This window comes from Argopecten irradians, chromosome 5 (genome assembly GCF_041381155.1).
Source record: "Argopecten irradians isolate NY chromosome 5, Ai_NY, whole genome shotgun sequence".
NCBI classification, from domain to species: Eukaryota; Metazoa; Mollusca; class Bivalvia; order Pectinida; family Pectinidae; genus Argopecten; species Argopecten irradians.
In genome coordinates, this window is record NC_091138.1 from 42,761,213 (window position 1) to 42,780,738 (window position 19,526).

A 19,526-nucleotide genomic window follows, 5' to 3' on the forward strand; every position below is an offset into this window, starting at 1 on the left:
ATTGATGCTCATTTTCTTTTATCAGAAAAAGGGGCTTTAGACGTGCTTGCAGCCCGAACTTGGGATAAGGATGCAGAGGAGTTTGTCAGGAAACGGAAGAAAGTTGAGGAGCAAGCTGTTTGAAGGAGAAATGAATTAATTCAAGCCTGACATTGTAAAGATAACGCCAGCATGACATTCCATCACCAGGATTAGCATTTCCGATCGAGACGCAGTCATGCATACAATGCTAACACTACAAAACAAATTTCCCGGGAATATCCATCAATCCTTTAACATCTGAAGGGTTTCACTAAGGTTAAAGTTGAAACTCATGTGAAGACACGTTGGAAGAGCTCCCCTTTGGATGACGTCATCAAAAACCGGTTCAGACTGTTTTTTATCTTTCACAACAATGCCTTACGACTGCCGTACAAGCTGTTTCTTTTATGTTAGCACTGTTTCAAAAAGGAAAGCTAAGTGAAACATAAAATGGGATACGTACGCGCAAATCACGGGCATATGACCTTGCACGTCAATAGCAATTATGAGTGTTTTTATCATTTTTCCAAGGCTCACGTCTAAATATTTTGCTATGTTACCAGCTGTTATTATTTCATTTTGTTCATATCAATCTATTTTCTGAAGGAATAAGTCACCACACAATTGTCGTTCATGTATTTCATATTTGTCATGTTTTCTGTGATTCGAATAGAAATAATAATGTCTCTTTTATATTCTTCGAGAAAAATAAAATATTCTATTTAAAATAGATATAAGTACGTATTCTAAGCATGCATATGATATTTTCAAAGCATTAAAAGTTATCGATTGTTTTCATATTTTTTCGATCACCTAAAATATGAGTCTGCTAAGAGGTGTTACATATGTCAGATGAGAAGAATATCTTTAATTTTATACTTACATTTTATTTTTTTTATCTAGGGGTATAGCAAGTAACTTTATATTTTATGCAATGATCTAGTCCATTTATCAGTCAATATTAGTGACGAATGTAGCGGATTATCGTGATTTCACGGGCATTTAAAATCACACGATACAACAATTAACATTGTTTTATAGAGAGTATTCTGTTCTTGTATTATTATTACGCAAAAGTTCGTTACAGCACGGCCGGCACACTACAACACTAGGGTTAAGATATTTAACAATTTATGATGTGCTTTAACACTTTTGTGCAATCCTAATTTAAATGCAACAAAGAAAACAAAGGTTTCACGTGATGAATGAATGTTGCATGTAGACATATGCAATGATTATCGTACAGGAGAAAACATCCAATATTTGCATTCCAAGTGCTTGTTATTTTCTGCTTTTGGTTAAGAGATGTTGTTTTGATTCTACATTTTTTTCTAAGGTAATAAAATTCAGACCTAACGTATTTGATTTTGAACAAGGTATGTGACCAGAACATACTTTATATCTGGTTTATATGATATGGCAGTATTACTTTCATCAATTCACGACGACACGCCATACATGATCGTATTATTTTTTTCCCACGTTGATTAAATATGACCATGCACAATCTTGATTATTATTAAATTTACAATTTAAAACATTATGTTTGTTGTAATAAGTAACGCACTTTGTCATGTAGTTATAAAAATTCGAGAACTGACATATCTGTAAATCATGTATAAGGTGGTCTACAAGGCTTATATATCACTGTAACTATCGTACTATTTTATGTATCGTTGCAAAAAGTTTTTAATGTGTTCAAACATACATGTACTTATTTCGATTTTAAATTTTAGATTTCTGAATTATAGTTTGAATGTTTACATTGATTTGTCGGAAATTGCTTCAGTTAAGTTCAGCGATTTTAACATTAATGTTGTAAAAGCAATACACTTTGTGAATGAATGGACCATTTTATCTTTATCAATGCTTTTCACACTGCTCCGATTTGGTAAAAGTGTAATTTTCAATACACAATTAATTCATACTTGATGGGAACAAATAAGTTTTTGATGTATTATTTTTATCATTCTCCCAGATTTTTCAGTCATGTAAATGTTTACTGTTTTGTGTATTGGTAACTTAAAAGATTACCTAATGTTGCCTTTCATTCCATTATCTATAAAATACTAATTTAAAGTTTACTTACTCTATCATTGTCACCAAAATACAACTATTTATGCACCATGAACAAGATTTTCAGAAATACTGTGTATGAATTTAAAGAAATCCTGTGTATGAATTTAAGAAACCCTGTGTACAATTTTATGAAATCCTGTGTATGAACTTGAGCATATATGATTTTAAGGAATCCTTTTGCATATATGAATTTAAGGAATCCTTTTGCATATATGAATTTAAGGAATCCTTTTACATATATGAATTTAAGGAATCCTTTAATGATTTTAAGAAATCCTGTTCATGATTTAAATACATTCATGGTTTTAATAAATTCTGTTCATGCATTTATAAAATCCTCCGTATTGTTGTAAGAACTGCTGTATATGTATTTAAGAAATCATGTTTATCAAAGTCAGTTTATTTTTATGTTTACCTTCATAAAATTATAAGAATTACATTTTATAAACTCAATGATTATCAAATTCCTGTATTTGGGACTCCGCTTAAAAGCCGCTATGTATCATTAAGAATGATGATCAAAACTAAACATAACGCTAATGTGAAACCAAATTAATATACTAATCTGTGTATGCTTCTTATTGACATGCGCCTTTATGTATCTTTTTGATTTGAAATTAAAAAAGGAAAAAATCCCGAAAACATAATGTGATTCAGTTTAATCGATGAATCATGGTTAGAATAGATTTCAAAAACGCATTTTTCAAATAGATGAATAAATTATAAATAAATTAGATTGCTTAGTTGATATGAATCATAAAGAAGACTAGGCTCTGTAGTAGCAAGTTTAAAGAAATCGGAAGTTTAAAAATGGTTTTTAAGGAACTAATCACCATACTTGAATTAGTTACTATTGATATGATTATTTCCTTTGGGTAAATATTCGTGACTTCGATGGATAAGAAGTAGCAATGTCGGAATTTTAAAAATGGTTTTTAAGGAACTAATCACCATACCTGAATTAGTTACTATTGATGTAGTTATTTTCGCAGGGTGAACATTCGTGACTTCTATGGATAAACTGTTAGGAATTTCTGCAATTCATGACCTTTTTTTAGCAAATACGAATATATCAATACAGATATTGGAGGATGACATTTTCGCTTCCAAACAGCCTTAATATGAATGATAATTCCCCATCATATCCGTTTGTTTCTTATGTGCCATAAAATTTCCTACCCATCAATCATTTTAACATTTTTGATAAAACTTTCAGTTTATACAAAATCATTTGTCATAAGACAATAATCGGTATGAATTATATTGAATGCTTATTTCTGAGTCTATGTTGATCCGTGATCACTGAGCCATGAGACATTTTCTCAGACAATAATCGCTTCCTTTTACGTTTGAAAGAAAATCAGTCTGTTAAAGCTTACCCTAGATATCACGTTCGTTCGTGTTTTAGAATGAGATACTTTTATGTTGATATCAATTAATATGAGTTAATATGCGTACATTTTACCCAGTATTTTTAATGTTTAATGATCTTTTCTGTATACCTGTTGCAAACGTAAAATATCGCCGCCTTTCATCTATGAAAATCGGTGTTATCATACAATGCATATCTTGTAATAATAATAAATAACTTATTCACTGAGGATATGAAATGTATTTAGCATTGCACATCTTCTACATGGTTCCTTAGGAACCGCCGCGATTGCTGAGTGGTTGAGATGTCCCGACATATTACCGCAGGCCCTCCACCTCTGGATTTCATAAATGACCCTGGCTGCTAATAGAACAAAGTAGCATTATTAAAACCAAAAGCAATTCACAGGATCTTCAGTAAAAATTGTTAATTGAAAGTCAATAAGTATCACCAGTAAATTATTTTTTGTATATCTCCGTTGTTAATATATGAAAACAATAAAATATTCAAGTTACTGGAGATAGCTGTTAATCTAAAAGAAAGCAATTCATTTCACAGTTGCAAATCCAAAACACAACTATTTTATAATTCAAATGGCCGTTCAGTGCAATTACAAAAGCAACAATATATATTCATTGCTTTAGGTTTGTCAAAGATGACGACAGTGTTGCATTTATAGATAATAATTCCAAATGACATGGCGGGAAACGGTTTGTGAATGATATCAGTAAATGATTATCATAAATATCGTAAATGATTGCAAACCGTAATGTATATTACGTTATTTCATTAATCGTTTGATTTTACCATATATGTACATGCATATTACAAAGTTCTATGTGTACCCGTTTTGTGATTTTACTAAATAAAACATTACTTTGAATGTAGTTTTGTTTATGTCTTTGGACTCGCACACTATGACATTGTATGTCCCATCCTCAATTATCGAGGGGTTACTTTCACTGTCATTATATCCACCCCTGAACTATCTTATAAGAAGGTAGTATCGGAGAAAAAACAGGGACGTCCTTTGGATATTAACAGATAGTAATACCCAACTTCAAAGATATAAAGTGTACCTTTATTCAACTCTCTTAAAGGATCAAACTTCCTGTTCATCCATTATCGCACAAATTGCCTCCATCATTTTCGCTATAACGTATCCCAGTGGTGAATATTAAAGCAGTGGTAGTAACTCCTTGGAGTATCTAGGGTGTTAATATCCAAAGTATCAAGCCTCGAATTTTGTGATGTCCGTTTGTCTGTTTAGATCCTTGACCTTTGGTCAATAAAGTGTCATTCTGCGTCTTCATGCCATGTCAAGGTTTAGGTGATTTTCCTCTGAAACAATAATTGACCCTATCTAACACACATATATCATAGATAGGATTGGAGTGGGAAATGGGGGGGTCGTCTGGTACAATTTCAAAAGGTCAAACCCATAATTTTGTTTTCTAAGCAAAGATAGCTGAATCATTTCTGATTATCTGTATATATGTCCTTATGGCAAATTATTTATGACTTACTGAAGTATCAGTGTAAAGACATCAACGTTTTATATCGCCTCACGGTAACCTTTTTACACCTGCGTTATCGTGAAAATATATCAACTATTGACTGATATTCGAGAATGTTCCTGAAAATCAGTTTCGCTTTCTTGCGTTGTTTCCACTTAATATATATTAACTATAAACGACGTCAAATTCTCAATGATAAGCTTTACAATGTACTTTGGGAAGCATTTACAATATTTTCCAATAAACATTCATGACTTTGTGTTAATACCTTTCAATCTCAACAAAAGTTTATTTCAATTAAATTAAATTGAAGTAATTAATTAAACAGACATCTAAGGTTTACATGCATCAACTCACAATTTTACTAAAACTGTTTCGGTTATTTTTGTCTTGTATAAAATAAGTGTTGTGCGAAGAGTGCCTCATAATTGTTCATATAATTTACTGCACTGGTTAAGTGGGATAACAAATTTCACTGGATCTAATGCTATTTGCAGAACTTGTGCGCCGATTACAATTTACGCAAAATGACTTTGTGCAATATTACGCGTCCTATACCAAAACCACTTATTGCAAAACTTAATGGTGATTCCCAGTACCTTTCCTACAGTAAAAGAAACTCGTCATATAATTTCGAGATGATCAAGTACCTGTGAAGAACTGTTCACGTTGAATTATTGGTCTCTTAGTTTACATGTACATAGTAACACCCCAGTTTTGTTTGTACGCTACATTTTAAAGTATACAAGGGAATCACGAGGGCCCTTATCGTTCACGACTACATATTACCTTTATCGGGGGTTATGAAGAGTTTTCCCCAAATCAATCTTTTCGGAGGATGGCCTTAAAAGCTTGTCCGTAAATGAGCTGAACCAGCGATGTGTATGAGATTTATGGTAGAAATGATATAGAATTTTAATATCTGTAAGACATTATTCTTAATATATTATAATCAATTATAATATAATATATAAAATATATTATGATATTTATCTTTAGACTGAATATCACATAGGTCTACATGGTCTGTGTGAGGAAGTGGTATGAAATAATAAACTGCAACTGCAACATTTTAGTAGTTAGATCGACGGCAGGAAATATAAGACGACCCGCATTATGAAAATTGACATTTAGTATCCAAATTAAATTGTTCAGAAAGTGATGATAAGTGTAGCATCAACTTTACGCTTATACATTTTGTGAAACTACAAAACTTGTTTTACATTCCCAACTTAAAAATCAAGAGCCGTTTCGGAAAGGTAGTGGGCCTTTAAAAATAATTATACTATTTTTTATACTTTGCTTTCAGATATTTCACATGGCAACGCACACATGATAACTCGTCTCAAGTACCCTATTTTCCAGAGGCAAATTGACGTTTGACTCTTTGTTTTTTGTTTATATGGAAGTGGATTCGATATGTTAACGCTCCTATATCCTTGAAAAAGTAACACATAAACACCAAGTGAACTAACTATTTTTTTGTGGTATTGTTTTTGTTTTTGTGTGTGAAAACAAAAACCTGGTTACTGTTATTAAAAAATCTATAATCAAACAAAAGCCGTGCAGATGGACGGCTAGACGTACCTCCTGATTACTGTAATTACTTGCTTGGAACCAAACTTATTGTTTAAAATATTTCAGTTAGCAATTGGATGAGACTTCTTTGTGTGGTAGAGTCGGATACCATGATGGGTCAGTCACATAGCGTGGCCCTTCCTGACTTGCGGTAGAGTCTGATACCCTGGTTGGTAAGTTATTTAGTGGGGTCCTTCCTGGCTTGTGGTAGAGTCTGATACCCTGGTGGGTCAATCATATCACGTGGTCCTTTCTGACTAGTGGTAGAGTCTGATATCTTGGTGGGTCAGTTATGTAGTTGGTCCCTTCCTGACTTATGGTAGAGTCTGATACCCTGGTTGGTAAGTTATTAAGTGGGGCCCTTCCTGACTTATGGTAGAGTCTGATACCCTGGTGGGTCACTTATTTAGTGGGGCCCTTGCTGACTTGTGGTAGAGTCTGATACCCTGGTGGGTCAGTTATTTAGTGGGGCCCTTCTGACTTGTGGTAGAGTCTGATACCCTGGTTGGTCAGTTATTTAGTTGGGCCCTTCCTCACTTGTGGTAGTGTCTGATACCCTGGTTAGTCAGTTATTTAGTGGGGCTCTTCCTGACTTGTTGTAGAGTCTGATACCCTGGCGGGTCAATCATATCACGTGCCCCTTTCTGACTTATGGTAGAGTCTGATACCTTGGCGGGTCAGTTATTTAGTGGGGCCCTTCCTGACTTGTGGTAGAGTCTGATACCCTGGTGGGTCAGTTATTTAGTGGGGCCCTTCCTGACTTGTGGTAGAGTCTGATGCCCTGGCGGGTCAATCATATCAAGTGCCCCTTTCTGACTTATGGTAGAGTCTGATTCCCTGGTGGGTCAGTTATTTAGTGGGGCCCTTCCTGACTTGTGGTAGAGTCTGATACCCTGGTGGGCCAGTTATTTAGTGGGGCCCTTCTGACTTGTGGTAGAGTCTGATACCCTGGTTGGTCACTTATTTAGTTGGGCCCTTCCTGGCTTATGGTAGAGTCTGATACCCTGGTGGGTCAGTTATTTAGTGGAGCCCTTGCTGACTTGTGGCAGAGTCTGATACCTTAGTGGGTCTGTTATTTAGTGGGTCCCTTCCTGACTTGTGGTAGAGTCTGATACCCTGGTTGGTCACTTATTTAGTGGGGCCCTTCCTGGCTTATGGTAGAGTCTGATACCCTGGTGGGTCAGTTATTTAGTGGAGCCCTTGCTGACTTGTGGCAGAGTCTGATACCTTAGTGGGTCTGTTATTTAGTGGGTCCCTTCCTGACTTGTGGTAGAGTCTGATACCCTGGTTGGTCACTTATTTAGTGGGGCCCTTCCTGACTTATGGTAGAGTCTGATATCCTGGGGGGTCAGTTATATAGCGGGGACTTTCCTGAATTGCCAGTAGTTTAAACAGATATAATTTCATACAAATAAAAAGGAACGTTTTGATAATCCATGTTTAAGTTTAAATCAGCACTTAGATATTTCCCTGTTGTGACAGGGTCAGGACCACCATGACGAAAACTGATAAATAAAACTGATCTGTAAACACTATCAGCAGACAGTGGTGTAAGGGTACTTCACACACTATAGGTGAGTTTGAGTCAGTATTGTTTTCAAGAAACACAGATAACCTACTCATAGCAAGTTTCCGAGACTTGTAGCAGACGACAGTTTGTTGTTGTAATGAAAATGATTTCTTCGTTCTTTAAGCATACGTACCAGTAACCATATTTAAAAGACCAAAAACCAAGCATTGTAAAAAGAGATGTACAGAAGTCGCGGTCTTTTCCATTCAATACTTTATTCTTGATATTGTATTACCAGCCCAAACTAGAATTGTAAACCAATGAAAAACTAATGAAGTTTGCAGTCTTTCATCTCTTACGATTGCTTTTCTTTATTTAATTTTCCTTTCACTGTAAAATCAAAATGAGAATATATTACAATGGATGTTCTTTATTAAATTTTAAGGATAAACAATAACAATTATCAATAATTAACATATGTATATATGCTGGAAAGTCAGGAAGGGCCATGATAAATTTGTGACCCACCAGGATATCAGACTCTACCGCAAGCATATCACAATTAATATGCTATATGTATTAGTATAAAACATACAAAATATTGCTTATTTGCCTAAAGCCGAACAATTCAACTTAAAATATTTTATTCAAGTTTCAATTTTATTTCAATGACATATTTTAACGTGTTTCGTGAATGTTAGATTCTTATCTTCATTTTAATTTTTTCGGTATTCGTGTCCTGTTACTTTTTCTTACGCGTGTAAAAGTGCAGCTATACTACCTTATTATTCGTCAATTCCGGTCGTCACCGCATCCGGTGGTGAAAATCAAAAACGACACAATCCGGATATCACATACCAAGTACAAAGATATACTAAGACTAAGAAAAAAAACAATACATCGTTTGTTATTCAGCTTAATTCTTTTTAACAATTAACTTTATATCATTTTTTTAATAATTGCTGTGAATACATATATTTGGAATACAATTGTTTCCAGTCATTAGATTTTTTTCGTGCACTAGTGTCGTCAGGAACGTCACCGGTAGTCTTGCACAAGTCCCTTTTAGCGTTAGTGTAAAGTTGACTTTGAAACCATGATTAGTTGACAACTTGATATAAATCTTAAATTGACATGGATTGTTCCCTATGAATTCTTAATATAGATTTTAAAGTGATATGTTTTACTGAAACATATCTACATGCATTTTTTTGTATGAAACAATTTTTTTAGGTTATTTCTAAAGGTCCCAAGATTTTGTACAAATGCGTGCATAATTATAATCAGCTACATCTTGAATGTGCATTTCTTTGCGCACTATACTAAACATCAGAGACATTTCTGTCCGATATTATGATGGTTCCTAATGCCTTCCTGGTATATTCTAGCTTACGATGTTTTTACATCGTATCATTTTATGATAAAATTAGGTTTTTATATCACAATAAATTAATAAGGAAAACATTTTATTCAGGAAGCAGACTTCAGCGCGCCTAAAAGCTGGCAACTCATACCAGGATATAGATTAAATATATTTCCCAAGCCGTGGAAACAAAATGTCTGCATTATGAAAAATATGTAATTTTTATGTAAGCTTTGACCTAAAAATAAACTGGGGTAGAATAGTTATTTAACTTTTTCACTGTTAGTGTAGCTTTTAAAACAGACATTGTCTTGTGGTGTAGTAAAATATAATATCAATATTAGAGGTCGAAACCTGCTTCGGAATATAACAGGCCCGATATCACATAAGTACATTGATCCAGTATAACATATTTATACATAAATTAGATACACAATTTACAACACGCCATTGTGTCAATTTCTAGTCATAAACTGAGGTTTCGTCACTTCCTCTACACCTAGACGAGTGTGTATGTGGTTGTAAAGAAGGAGGCCACTTCAGCTGGAGAGGTTGATAGTCGACAAGTAATTATCAGTGTTCAATGATAAGCGCACTGCTTGTTCTCCCGACTCCAAAAGGAAGGAGGATAAACCGCAGCGGTGACGCGTTAACCCTACCAATCTACACAGCAGGTGAGTGAAGAATCGTAAAGTCAATTAATTATAAAATCATTCTAAAAGTTACATCAATCATGGTGGAAATATATAGAAAGGCATGTTCAGCCAAGAGCAGAAAATATATTCTCTTCCCGAAAAAAATGATCATCTACAATATTTTCATTTTGTCTAATTATAATGTAGGTTAATTAATTTATAAAAGACAACCACAATGGCAAGATTAAAAGACGTATTCATACTATAAGAATAACAAGGAAATCAGCTTGATTTGAAAATGTAACAAAATAAATGATAATATATATAATCAAAGCGTTAGATGGGCGTTTAAGTCCGAAAAGAAAAAAGAGCAGAACTTCTAATTTTGTAAATTCCATATTTTTTGCGTTATATAAACGTCAAAGAAAGGTTTTATTCAAATGATATTTGCGTTTTTACTAGTAATCATTCGAGTACACATCGTATATCTCCATGGTAACATGATTGTTTACATATGTTTATATTTTATATCATGGATGGAAAACCAAGCTGAAGTCCCAGTAAAGATTATTTTGAACTTTGTTAAAATGACAAATTGAGTGGATTGAGTTTGGGTAAAAACATTATTGTCATGTTGTTATCCTCTCAAAAGTCCGTTTGCATTATTTGCGTTTGATATTCTCAATTCGTTGGTGAAAACAAAAGGTTCTCGGAACTGTGGCATATTAACTTACTCCATTCATTTTACTTCAAGTTATTACAATCGTTACTATATAAAATATTTTAATATGTGTCAAAAATGTGAAATTATCAATTCTTTTGACATAACCTGTTGTGATTATATAGGCTTTAAAGTAGATTTTTCATGTCATACACACATTGTCCCTAATTTTCCAATCTCTTCATAATTTATTGAAAGATTTTACTCACGTAACGAAAACAAAAATAATTGAACTGGCTAAAATTAATTAGCTAAAATCATAATTCATAGGAGAAAATAATTGTTAGAGATTGTAATATGAAAACCCTCTCATTTAAATGATTATTGCCATAACAACGAACATTAAAAATCGTATGATTAACTATGAATTCAAATAAAATCATGCGGACATTTCGTAATCGTATGCAACAAACTTCTCAGCTGATAAATACTAGTTAATCCAATCCATCGCATCATTCGATTTTTTTGTTTTTCAACAGCGTTCAAAGTCCAACTTTTCCCAGTATGGCATTAACGTTTTCTCTTTCGGTGGCTATATTGGTGTTTGTCATTTCTGGTAAGTACCTAAAATTGTTTTCCTGTTTTTTATTTAGTTCCCCTTCATATTTATCAAAATATCGCCTTGATTTTGATCATACACATATACATATCAAGACATCGGGCACAGCTTTAGTAAACTCAAGTCATTTGAAAGACAATAACAAGACAAAATATTCGAAAATAAAATAAAAAAAGACCGGGGCAATCATTCCGGATGGTGTCATAAGGACATAGCCTATAAATCATAGTAAAGCGTTCACCTACATGTCTGTATTTGGTGATTACTTGATTATTCTTCCTTTAATACACCTCGAGTGACAAGTGCTTGTTTTCCTATAAAGGTTTAGGCGCTTGATTGCATGCACATACACATAAAATGGATTAAAATTAATTACATTTGTATTTTATTTTATTGCTGTTTCATTTTGATGAATATATAGACTAATCTGGGATTGAATTTATTACATTAGCTAATGTAAGGTGGATTCTACATTCAAACAATCACTCTATATTTCCTATCGCATTGCAACTTTCGAAATATTTTAGAATAACTGGTATTGGCTACTGAAGCATAGAATGATTCAATCAATTTATACATAAACAGTTGATATTATTCGAATTGTGTTTACCTAAAACGATCTTATTGGGATATCAATTATCTAAAATTTTGTTTTAGGATCAAGAACAGTATTAACAGTAACGACACGTTCGAGTCAATTCAGCACTTCCACTGTAGCAAGCGGTATAGAGGTACAAACGTCTATATCAACATATTCTTCAATGTCCTCAACATCGGACTCTTGGACAAGTTTACAGTCTTCAACATTTGGGTCCTCAGCGATAGATTCAACTAATTCACCATCCTCAACAGTAGATTCAACTAATTCACCATCATCAACAGTAGATTCAACTAATTCACCATCATCAACCACAGACTCAACTAATTCACCGTCCTCAACATATTCACCGCATTTGCCGTCCTCATCAGCAGGTTCAACTAATCTACACTCTACCACATATTCGACTAATTCACCGTCCTCATATACAGATCACTCATTTACTTTACCGCCCTCTACACAAAATCCGTCCTCATCTACAGATTATTCATCTACTTTGCCACCCTCTACACAAAATTCTACGTCAAGTTTACCACCCTCACCTTCAGATCAAACACCAAACACACAATCCTCATCACAATCTACTGTTTCGCCTTCTCCACCCAATCGTCCGACCAACACTCCCCAATCGTCGACAACATATTCATCACCAGAGACTTCATCGTCGACGACTCAGCGAGGTGAGACCGCGTCTTCAACTCCGTCAATTCCACAATCCCCAATCACTTCTGCAACTTCAACCACGCAAGCAACAGGATCAGACCCAACATCTTCATCGACAAGAATCTCTTCTCCTTCAACTGACACGCCGACGACTCCAACCGTATCATCAGCTGCTATGGCGTCAACGATCTCTCCACCAGTCGTGACCACACCATCGACATTAGCAACTTCAACTATTTTGAGCACTCATTTTGCATCAATAACTTCAACGCCGTCGACAGTCGAGACCACTCAAGCTGAACCAACAACTTCAACGTCGTCGACAGTCGTAACCACTCCATCTGCATCAGCAACTTCAACTTCGTCGACCACCCCAACTACGACAATAACATCAACGTCATTGACAACTTCGCCTGCATCAACATCTTCAACTCCTCCGACAAGCAAGACCATTACAACTACAATAATAACTTCAACGTCATCACTAACTTCGTCAGCACCAACAAATTCAACTCCGTCGACAAACAGGACCACTCCATCTGCAACAACAACTTCAACTCCGTTGACAAGTAAGACCATTACAACTGCAACACCATCAACATCAACGTCATCACAAAAAACTGCAACAAGTTCAACTCTGTCTACAAGTAAGACCATTACAACTGCAATAACACCAACGCCATCACATACTTCGTCTGCAACAACATCAACTCCGTCGACATCCAAGACCATTACAACTGTAACAACAAAGTCAACGTCAGCAGCAACTCCGTCTGTATCAACAACTTCAACTCCGTCGACAATCACGACAGACAGCTCTACTTCGACTTCGACCGAAAAATCCAATACAACAGAAATATCTACCACCTCCATTCCAGGACCACCAGATTTTTCCAGAGGCAAGGTAAGCACACCAATACATGTATGCTAGTGGTTGCTCCCATCAACTCGCTTATACAATAGCAATCGTTATTTTTTTGATACATGTATTCAATGTTTTTAATTTATGTCATGTTTCCAAGATACGAAACCCTTGTCTTGGTATTTTCTATCAAAGTTGATATCTTACAATCTTTAGAATGTGCTCATAGGTTTATTAGCAATTTAAATATGGGGTTTATGTTAACAATATGCTTTAAGTTGACTAACCAACATATTCCACAGGGGTCTTGACGAGTATCATTGACCGCTCCATGTCTGTTAAGGGAAAGAAGGGTCATTTTCTGGTTTTCCCTTCTTTTCCTCTTCATTTGAAGCATTTGAAGTACATTTTAATTGTTGCACATTTTAATTGATTTCTAATCACTCCAGTGTAATTTGAGAAAATACCTTTCTGAGATATATATAACGAAAATGCTAAAAACGAATTCATGATTCTACGGTAGATTTTTTTTATATTTCTCAAAACGGTTTATAAAAGATGTTTGCAATACGTGTATAACGAACTTTTCTTATAACGAGCAATTGTGATTGTCCCCAGAGGTTTGTTATAACTGAGTTTAATGTACATAGCAAGCATTATATACCGAGGGACGGGCGGACAACGGACAAAAGGCGATTTGAATAGCCCGATGGAAACCTGACCACAGGATCATGAAACAATTTAAAACGGTCTTAAGTTTAGATTTAGCCAATTACAGCTGACGTTACAAAACGTTACGTCATTTTTTGATTGGCTAAGCAAAAAACTTACGTCTAAGACTGTTTCGTGATGCTAGAGTCTGAAGTAATATCTATGTAATTTGTCTTCCAATTCTAAACAATGTATTTCTTAAAATGATAATAACCCCTTTTCTTATTCCAGGGATCCCGAATGACCAGTTCCGTACTAACAGGAGTGGTGATTTTGCTTATCTACAAGTGTCTAAAATAGGTGCATATACAAGTTAGGTTAATTCGACATAAGAACTGCAGATTGTTCATTTTAATTGAATGTTTTCGTTGAACAAAGTGGTTTTTAAACCACCGCAAAAGAAATCAATATTAGGTATACGGTCATCATTTCATTTCTATCAAATCATCATCAATTCTATAACGTACTGATGGCGAAATGGATTTTGATTTAAAATAGTCATACGATGGTTAACATCGATATCTTTCCTCTTCAAGATTCGCGTGAAAATGAGGCCATGAATATCGACATAAAAGCACACCTATGTACAATAATTATTAACGATAGAAACTTCGCCCGACTATTATTACGAAAATGTGTCATGTAAATGTTAGTGAAGACTCCGTACTAAAAAAAGAGAACTAGGGTGATAGCATCCAAGTTACCTCAGTCGGTCTCGAAATGACAATAGTTCTCTTACCTTGCTTTGAGCGACAGCTTCTCCATCATATGCGGTCGTCTGCCAGGTCTTCTCAGGCTTTCGTGTTGATTTCCAGAGTTCGCTTGTCAATCTTACAGACAAGAGGTCGTAGGCGTTCGCAGATTCACTTCCCAGCCTTCAGCTCATCATAGAGGGTGACGTTAGGAATTCGTCCATCGTCAAAGCGGTGGACATGGTACATGGTGGACATGTGCAATCTGTGCATGTTGAACAAGCTATGAACGCCTGCACGTGTAAAAACGTCCACGACTGCCAGAGGAAGCGGTAGATAAAAGATGTTCAGTCGTTTCTCCTGGCGAGATATGTTGTCAGTGTGCCTACTTCACATGCGTTTTAGACTGGGATTTTTGTGTTTCAAGTAATGTTTCTGGTTTGAGTCCGAGATGGTTGTGAAGCAAGCCATTGTTGTTGCTGCCTTGTCAATCCTCTCCGAGTCAATATATGAGTTAAATTTGGATAAGGTATTTCTTCACACTGAGGTCTACATGTTAAAAGTCCAAATTACATATTAAACAAGTGCTTTATAAACAGGACTAAATTCTTTTATCATATATTTTAATCACTTCTGCTACCGTGTTATGATCATAGCTCTTTGAATTTTAATATATTATGCTTACCATCAAATGGTTTACGCAAAGTTAATTGTTTTGTTGATATTTTCAATTCTATTAAAATATATTCAAATTGATCTAATTTTGGCCTGTTGTGTTATTCATGAAGTTAGCTTTGATTGTCAGAGATAGCTAAGGTAGACACATAAATAATTTTTTTTATGCAGGTAACTTTTGGTTGTAAAAGTGGTCACAGTTCAGCACTTCTATTGTATGCTTACATCTAGAAAATGTTGTATCGATCTTAGATTTTTGCTATCACTGTCCTCGCGATGTTAGATATAACATTAGTGTAATATCCATATTTGATTAACAACTTATATGGATTTACATATACATGACAAATACTTTTATCAAAGGACTACTAAAAGATCAGAGAAACATGTTTTTCATATTTTATTTTCTTCATACTTTTCCATTTTTGCTTTTCCATTTTTTCTTCATACTATTGCAAACTTTTGCTTCTTCCTCACATACATCATTTGCACATACATGTATGAAATATTAGATATCATAAGTTAACCTTCAACACATCATGTGACCTCATTATCATTATTCAACAAGTCATGTGACCACAATATCATTATTCAACAAGTCATGTGACCTCAGTATCATTATTCAACAAGTCATGTGACCACAATATCATTATTCAACAAGTCATGTGACCTCATTATCATTATTCAACAAGTCATGTGACCTCATCAACATTATCCAATACATCATTTGACCTCATTACTATAATGAAATAAGTCATGTGACCTCATGCATTTCACATCAACCAATCAAGTCTCATTAAAAAGTCACCTCAACACTCATACAATCAACTCTAACCGCCCATACACAGTTTTGGTACATAGATTCCTTTTCTATGTATTATGCAGCTCGAAACTATAAATTAAATAGAATTTGGAAAGGAAATGTAACAGGTAATTAAGACAAGTTGTAAACTCGTCATGTACCAGGATAAAGGACAGAAATGTACATACTATAATTAGTATTTAGTTAATGGTGAACAATGAAAACGAACAACAAACTTAACAGAGCACTTGGGTAGCGATGACTAATAGGTCTAGACGCCATGTCATGACACCTGTGGAAGATGGAACTCCGTTCTGTCAAAGACAAGTGGGCGTCGCTTTGGCTTCAGGTTCTTCTCTGCTGTAAACAACATAGTTAAGGTAAACAAATTCCAAGAACAATTACTTTTATTATAATATTGATATATCTTCACAAAACATTTTATAGTTTTAATTTTAAAATTGTTTTAGGTAATACTAGTACCAGGTATATTGAAATGGGTTCAGAAAACCATAACATCTTGCATAAAATTATTCACTCTTTTTTAAAATCAAAATTAAAAACATAGCATTTGATTCAGACCTAATTTCTTAGTTGCAGTCTTTTCTCATATAACCTAACGAATTGAATATTAAATTTGAACTTGGACAACTATCAGAAACTGGAAGGCGAGTATTATTGAAAGGAAATATTACTGTAAATCAATGGCCATTATTTTTGTTTTTATACACTTCAACAACTTTTAAGCATACTTTTCTGATAAAATGTATTAAATAGATATAATTCAATACTATTCCTCAAATGAAATTGAAGGATTGTTAAGGTCTTTTAATCACTTAAATTATTTTTATATATAAACATAAACCTATTGTATAACTTATAGATTAGTAAAGGATATTTGTGTAGCAGCTTGAACAGTCCAGTACCAATTCCCATCGGGATCCCCATGATGATACATTCACTCACGCCTACAAAAATTATATAAATAAATAAATATTTAACAATAAATACATAAGAAAAGGCAACTATATAGCTGTAATTTTTCACAAATATTCAATGCACAACAAGATCTTTGCAATACTCATAATATTAATGATACAAAAAATTTACAGTAACAGTGTTATTACTAGACACGCGCTTTTTATTTGTGTTAACCCACTCACCCCTTAAGACACATTTAGATTCTTCTAGTTCAAAGGCTGGAATAGTTCATTTTGGAAATTCAGGGGTGAATGAACTGAATCAGAATTAATATCACTTAATATTACAATTTTTTTTTTCAAATCATTGCATATATATGGTATAAATTTCAAATATATACATCCCTCTATCATCCTGCAAAATATCAGCACAAGTATAAATGGGAGATAACTCACCATTGATGGTGTCTTTCTGTCCATGGTAGGCGGCTTCAAATAAATGATCTGCTGTCTTCTCAAACTGTAAACATGAAGTTAAGATTTAACTTCTTGTTCAGTCAGGTACTCCATGATGAAGATTGACATCATACAGTAAAACAATTCTATTGTCTCCAATAAACAACCTTATTTATGAGAGATACAAATTTTGTCGTAATTTTATCTCAAACACAATTGTTTTGCGAGTAATTGTATAAAAGATATAATGAATGCATGGTTGTCCATTAGATAGGAGCCTTTAATTTAGGAATATGTTAAAAATAAATAATGTATGCACAAAAATAAAATGATTTACAGTGTTTTTCTGAACCTTCTACACGTTCATCTCAGTCTGTTATTCCCTGCACTCACTTTCATATCTATCAGTGGTTTACATGTAATTCTACAATTCTTGGAAATGTCTGCGTAGCAAATGATAAATTCTCTGACATCAATATATTTTGAGGAGTATCAGATAGTATAAGTATGATGTGGTATGTAATGTCTTCTTCTTCTTCTTCAAAAAAAAAAATCTAGTTGGCTAAAGCATTATCCAAGGTGCAAGTTGAATTCAACAATCATCTCTTATAAATTTGAAATACTATAATTAGTATAAAATACAAAATTTCATTATGATATTGACTCATTATAAACAGAACTTACCGAAGCCAGCATGAGAACACTCTCCTTCATCTTGGCCAGTCCAAAACGTGTAATTCCTAAAACTTCTCCCTGTAAAACAACAATAATGTGTCTTTGTACTTCACAGTCAATAGCTTGGTATTAAACAAATATTTGATTTTTCATTTAAGTATTTTATTGTCAGATGTTAAAGACCATGGTAATCAGGCAACATGTAACATGCCTATTAGGGCTGCCGCGGTTCACCGGTATATTGGGGTATTGCAATGCACCACCAAAAAATATTGTACCGCGATACAGTTTACCTGTACCGGTTTTTTTACGATATATTTTCTTAGTATCATAATTTCATTAATTTGATATATTTAAAACGTCCTGTCATTAAAACCAAACCAGCAAGTTGTATTTGTTTTCCTTTCCGATAATATGAAGCCATGTGGGTATCCCTTTCGTTTTCATTCGATTCAGATGTCGGTCAAATGTTTGTAACTAACGTGTATAATGTTCAAATAATTCAAACATTTGCATGACGTTGAATATAAACAATATGACATTAGGCTAGTTTCTGAAATATTATCAAGCTGATTTGCTCCATCAATCAACAATACCGGAATATATAATTCTCTAAACACATTTAAGGCCCGGTGAATACATGGCTGCAGGGATTTTGCCAGCTATTTCAGGCTTCATCGTCCGCCGCCATTTTCGAATTCCTACACGTGTCAAAACAACACTGCAAGCCGATCAGCCCTTTGAAGTTTAATCACGATCGTAAGCTTATTTTGCCAGGACAATTGTACTTAATTTTTTTCATTATTTAGGTTCAAAAGTGTAAACTATCATGTTTAGTTATTGCATTATTAGGTTACGATCGTCTGTAGCCTAGCATTTTCACAAACAGACTCGTATTTTTTAAAACAAGAAACTCACATTTGAACATTTCTGTTACTCAACAACACGGTTCAAATCGATGTAAAACTACATAACATAGCACTGTATGTTTGTATAATGTAAAGGGTGTTTTTATTATGGAATATATACAAAATAGACACCACATATGTTAAGGTCAAAATATTGCAATATATATCGCAATACAGTTGTTGTGTATCACAATATATCGTGGTACGCT

The 19,526-nt window shown here is 34.2% G+C and overlaps 3 protein-coding genes across 6 annotated transcripts in view; 2 read left to right on the forward strand and 1 right to left on the reverse strand.

The window, feature by feature from the left end:
- The window catches only part of LOC138323933 (BAI1-associated protein 3-like), a 155,664-nt gene extending 151,309 nt beyond the window's left edge, over positions 1–4,355 (forward strand). For all 4 annotated transcript variants that reach the window (XM_069268878.1, XM_069268880.1, XM_069268879.1 and 1 more), the window contains one exon: positions 26–4,355. In XM_069268878.1, the coding sequence (XP_069124979.1) occupies positions 26–123 (98 nt within the window). In that variant the 3' untranslated portion in view covers positions 124–4,355. The remainder of the gene's footprint in view (positions 1–25) is intronic.
- A 5,589-nt stretch (positions 4,356–9,944) lies between these two features.
- On the forward strand, positions 9,945–15,581 carry LOC138323934 (uncharacterized). The gene is made up of 4 exons (XM_069268883.1): positions 9,945–10,114; positions 11,276–11,352; positions 12,013–13,520; positions 14,421–15,581. Exons 2-4 carry the CDS (start codon positions 11,301–11,303, stop codon positions 14,487–14,489), a joined length of 1,629 nt encoding a protein of 542 aa, XP_069124984.1. The 5' UTR covers positions 9,945–10,114; positions 11,276–11,300; the 3' UTR covers positions 14,490–15,581.
- A 360-nt stretch (positions 15,582–15,941) lies between these two features.
- LOC138323935 (DNA-directed RNA polymerase III subunit RPC1-like) overlaps positions 15,942–19,526 on the reverse strand; it is a 30,697-nt gene continuing 27,112 nt past the window's right edge. The window contains exons 33-36 of the mRNA XM_069268884.1: positions 18,419–18,487; positions 17,735–17,798; positions 17,256–17,326; positions 15,942–16,719 (exon numbers count right to left, since the gene is read on the reverse strand). Of these exons, the coding sequence (XP_069124985.1) occupies positions 16,642–16,719; positions 17,256–17,326; positions 17,735–17,798; positions 18,419–18,487 (282 nt within the window). The 3' untranslated portion in view covers positions 15,942–16,641. The remainder of the gene's footprint in view (positions 16,720–17,255; positions 17,327–17,734; positions 17,799–18,418; positions 18,488–19,526) is intronic.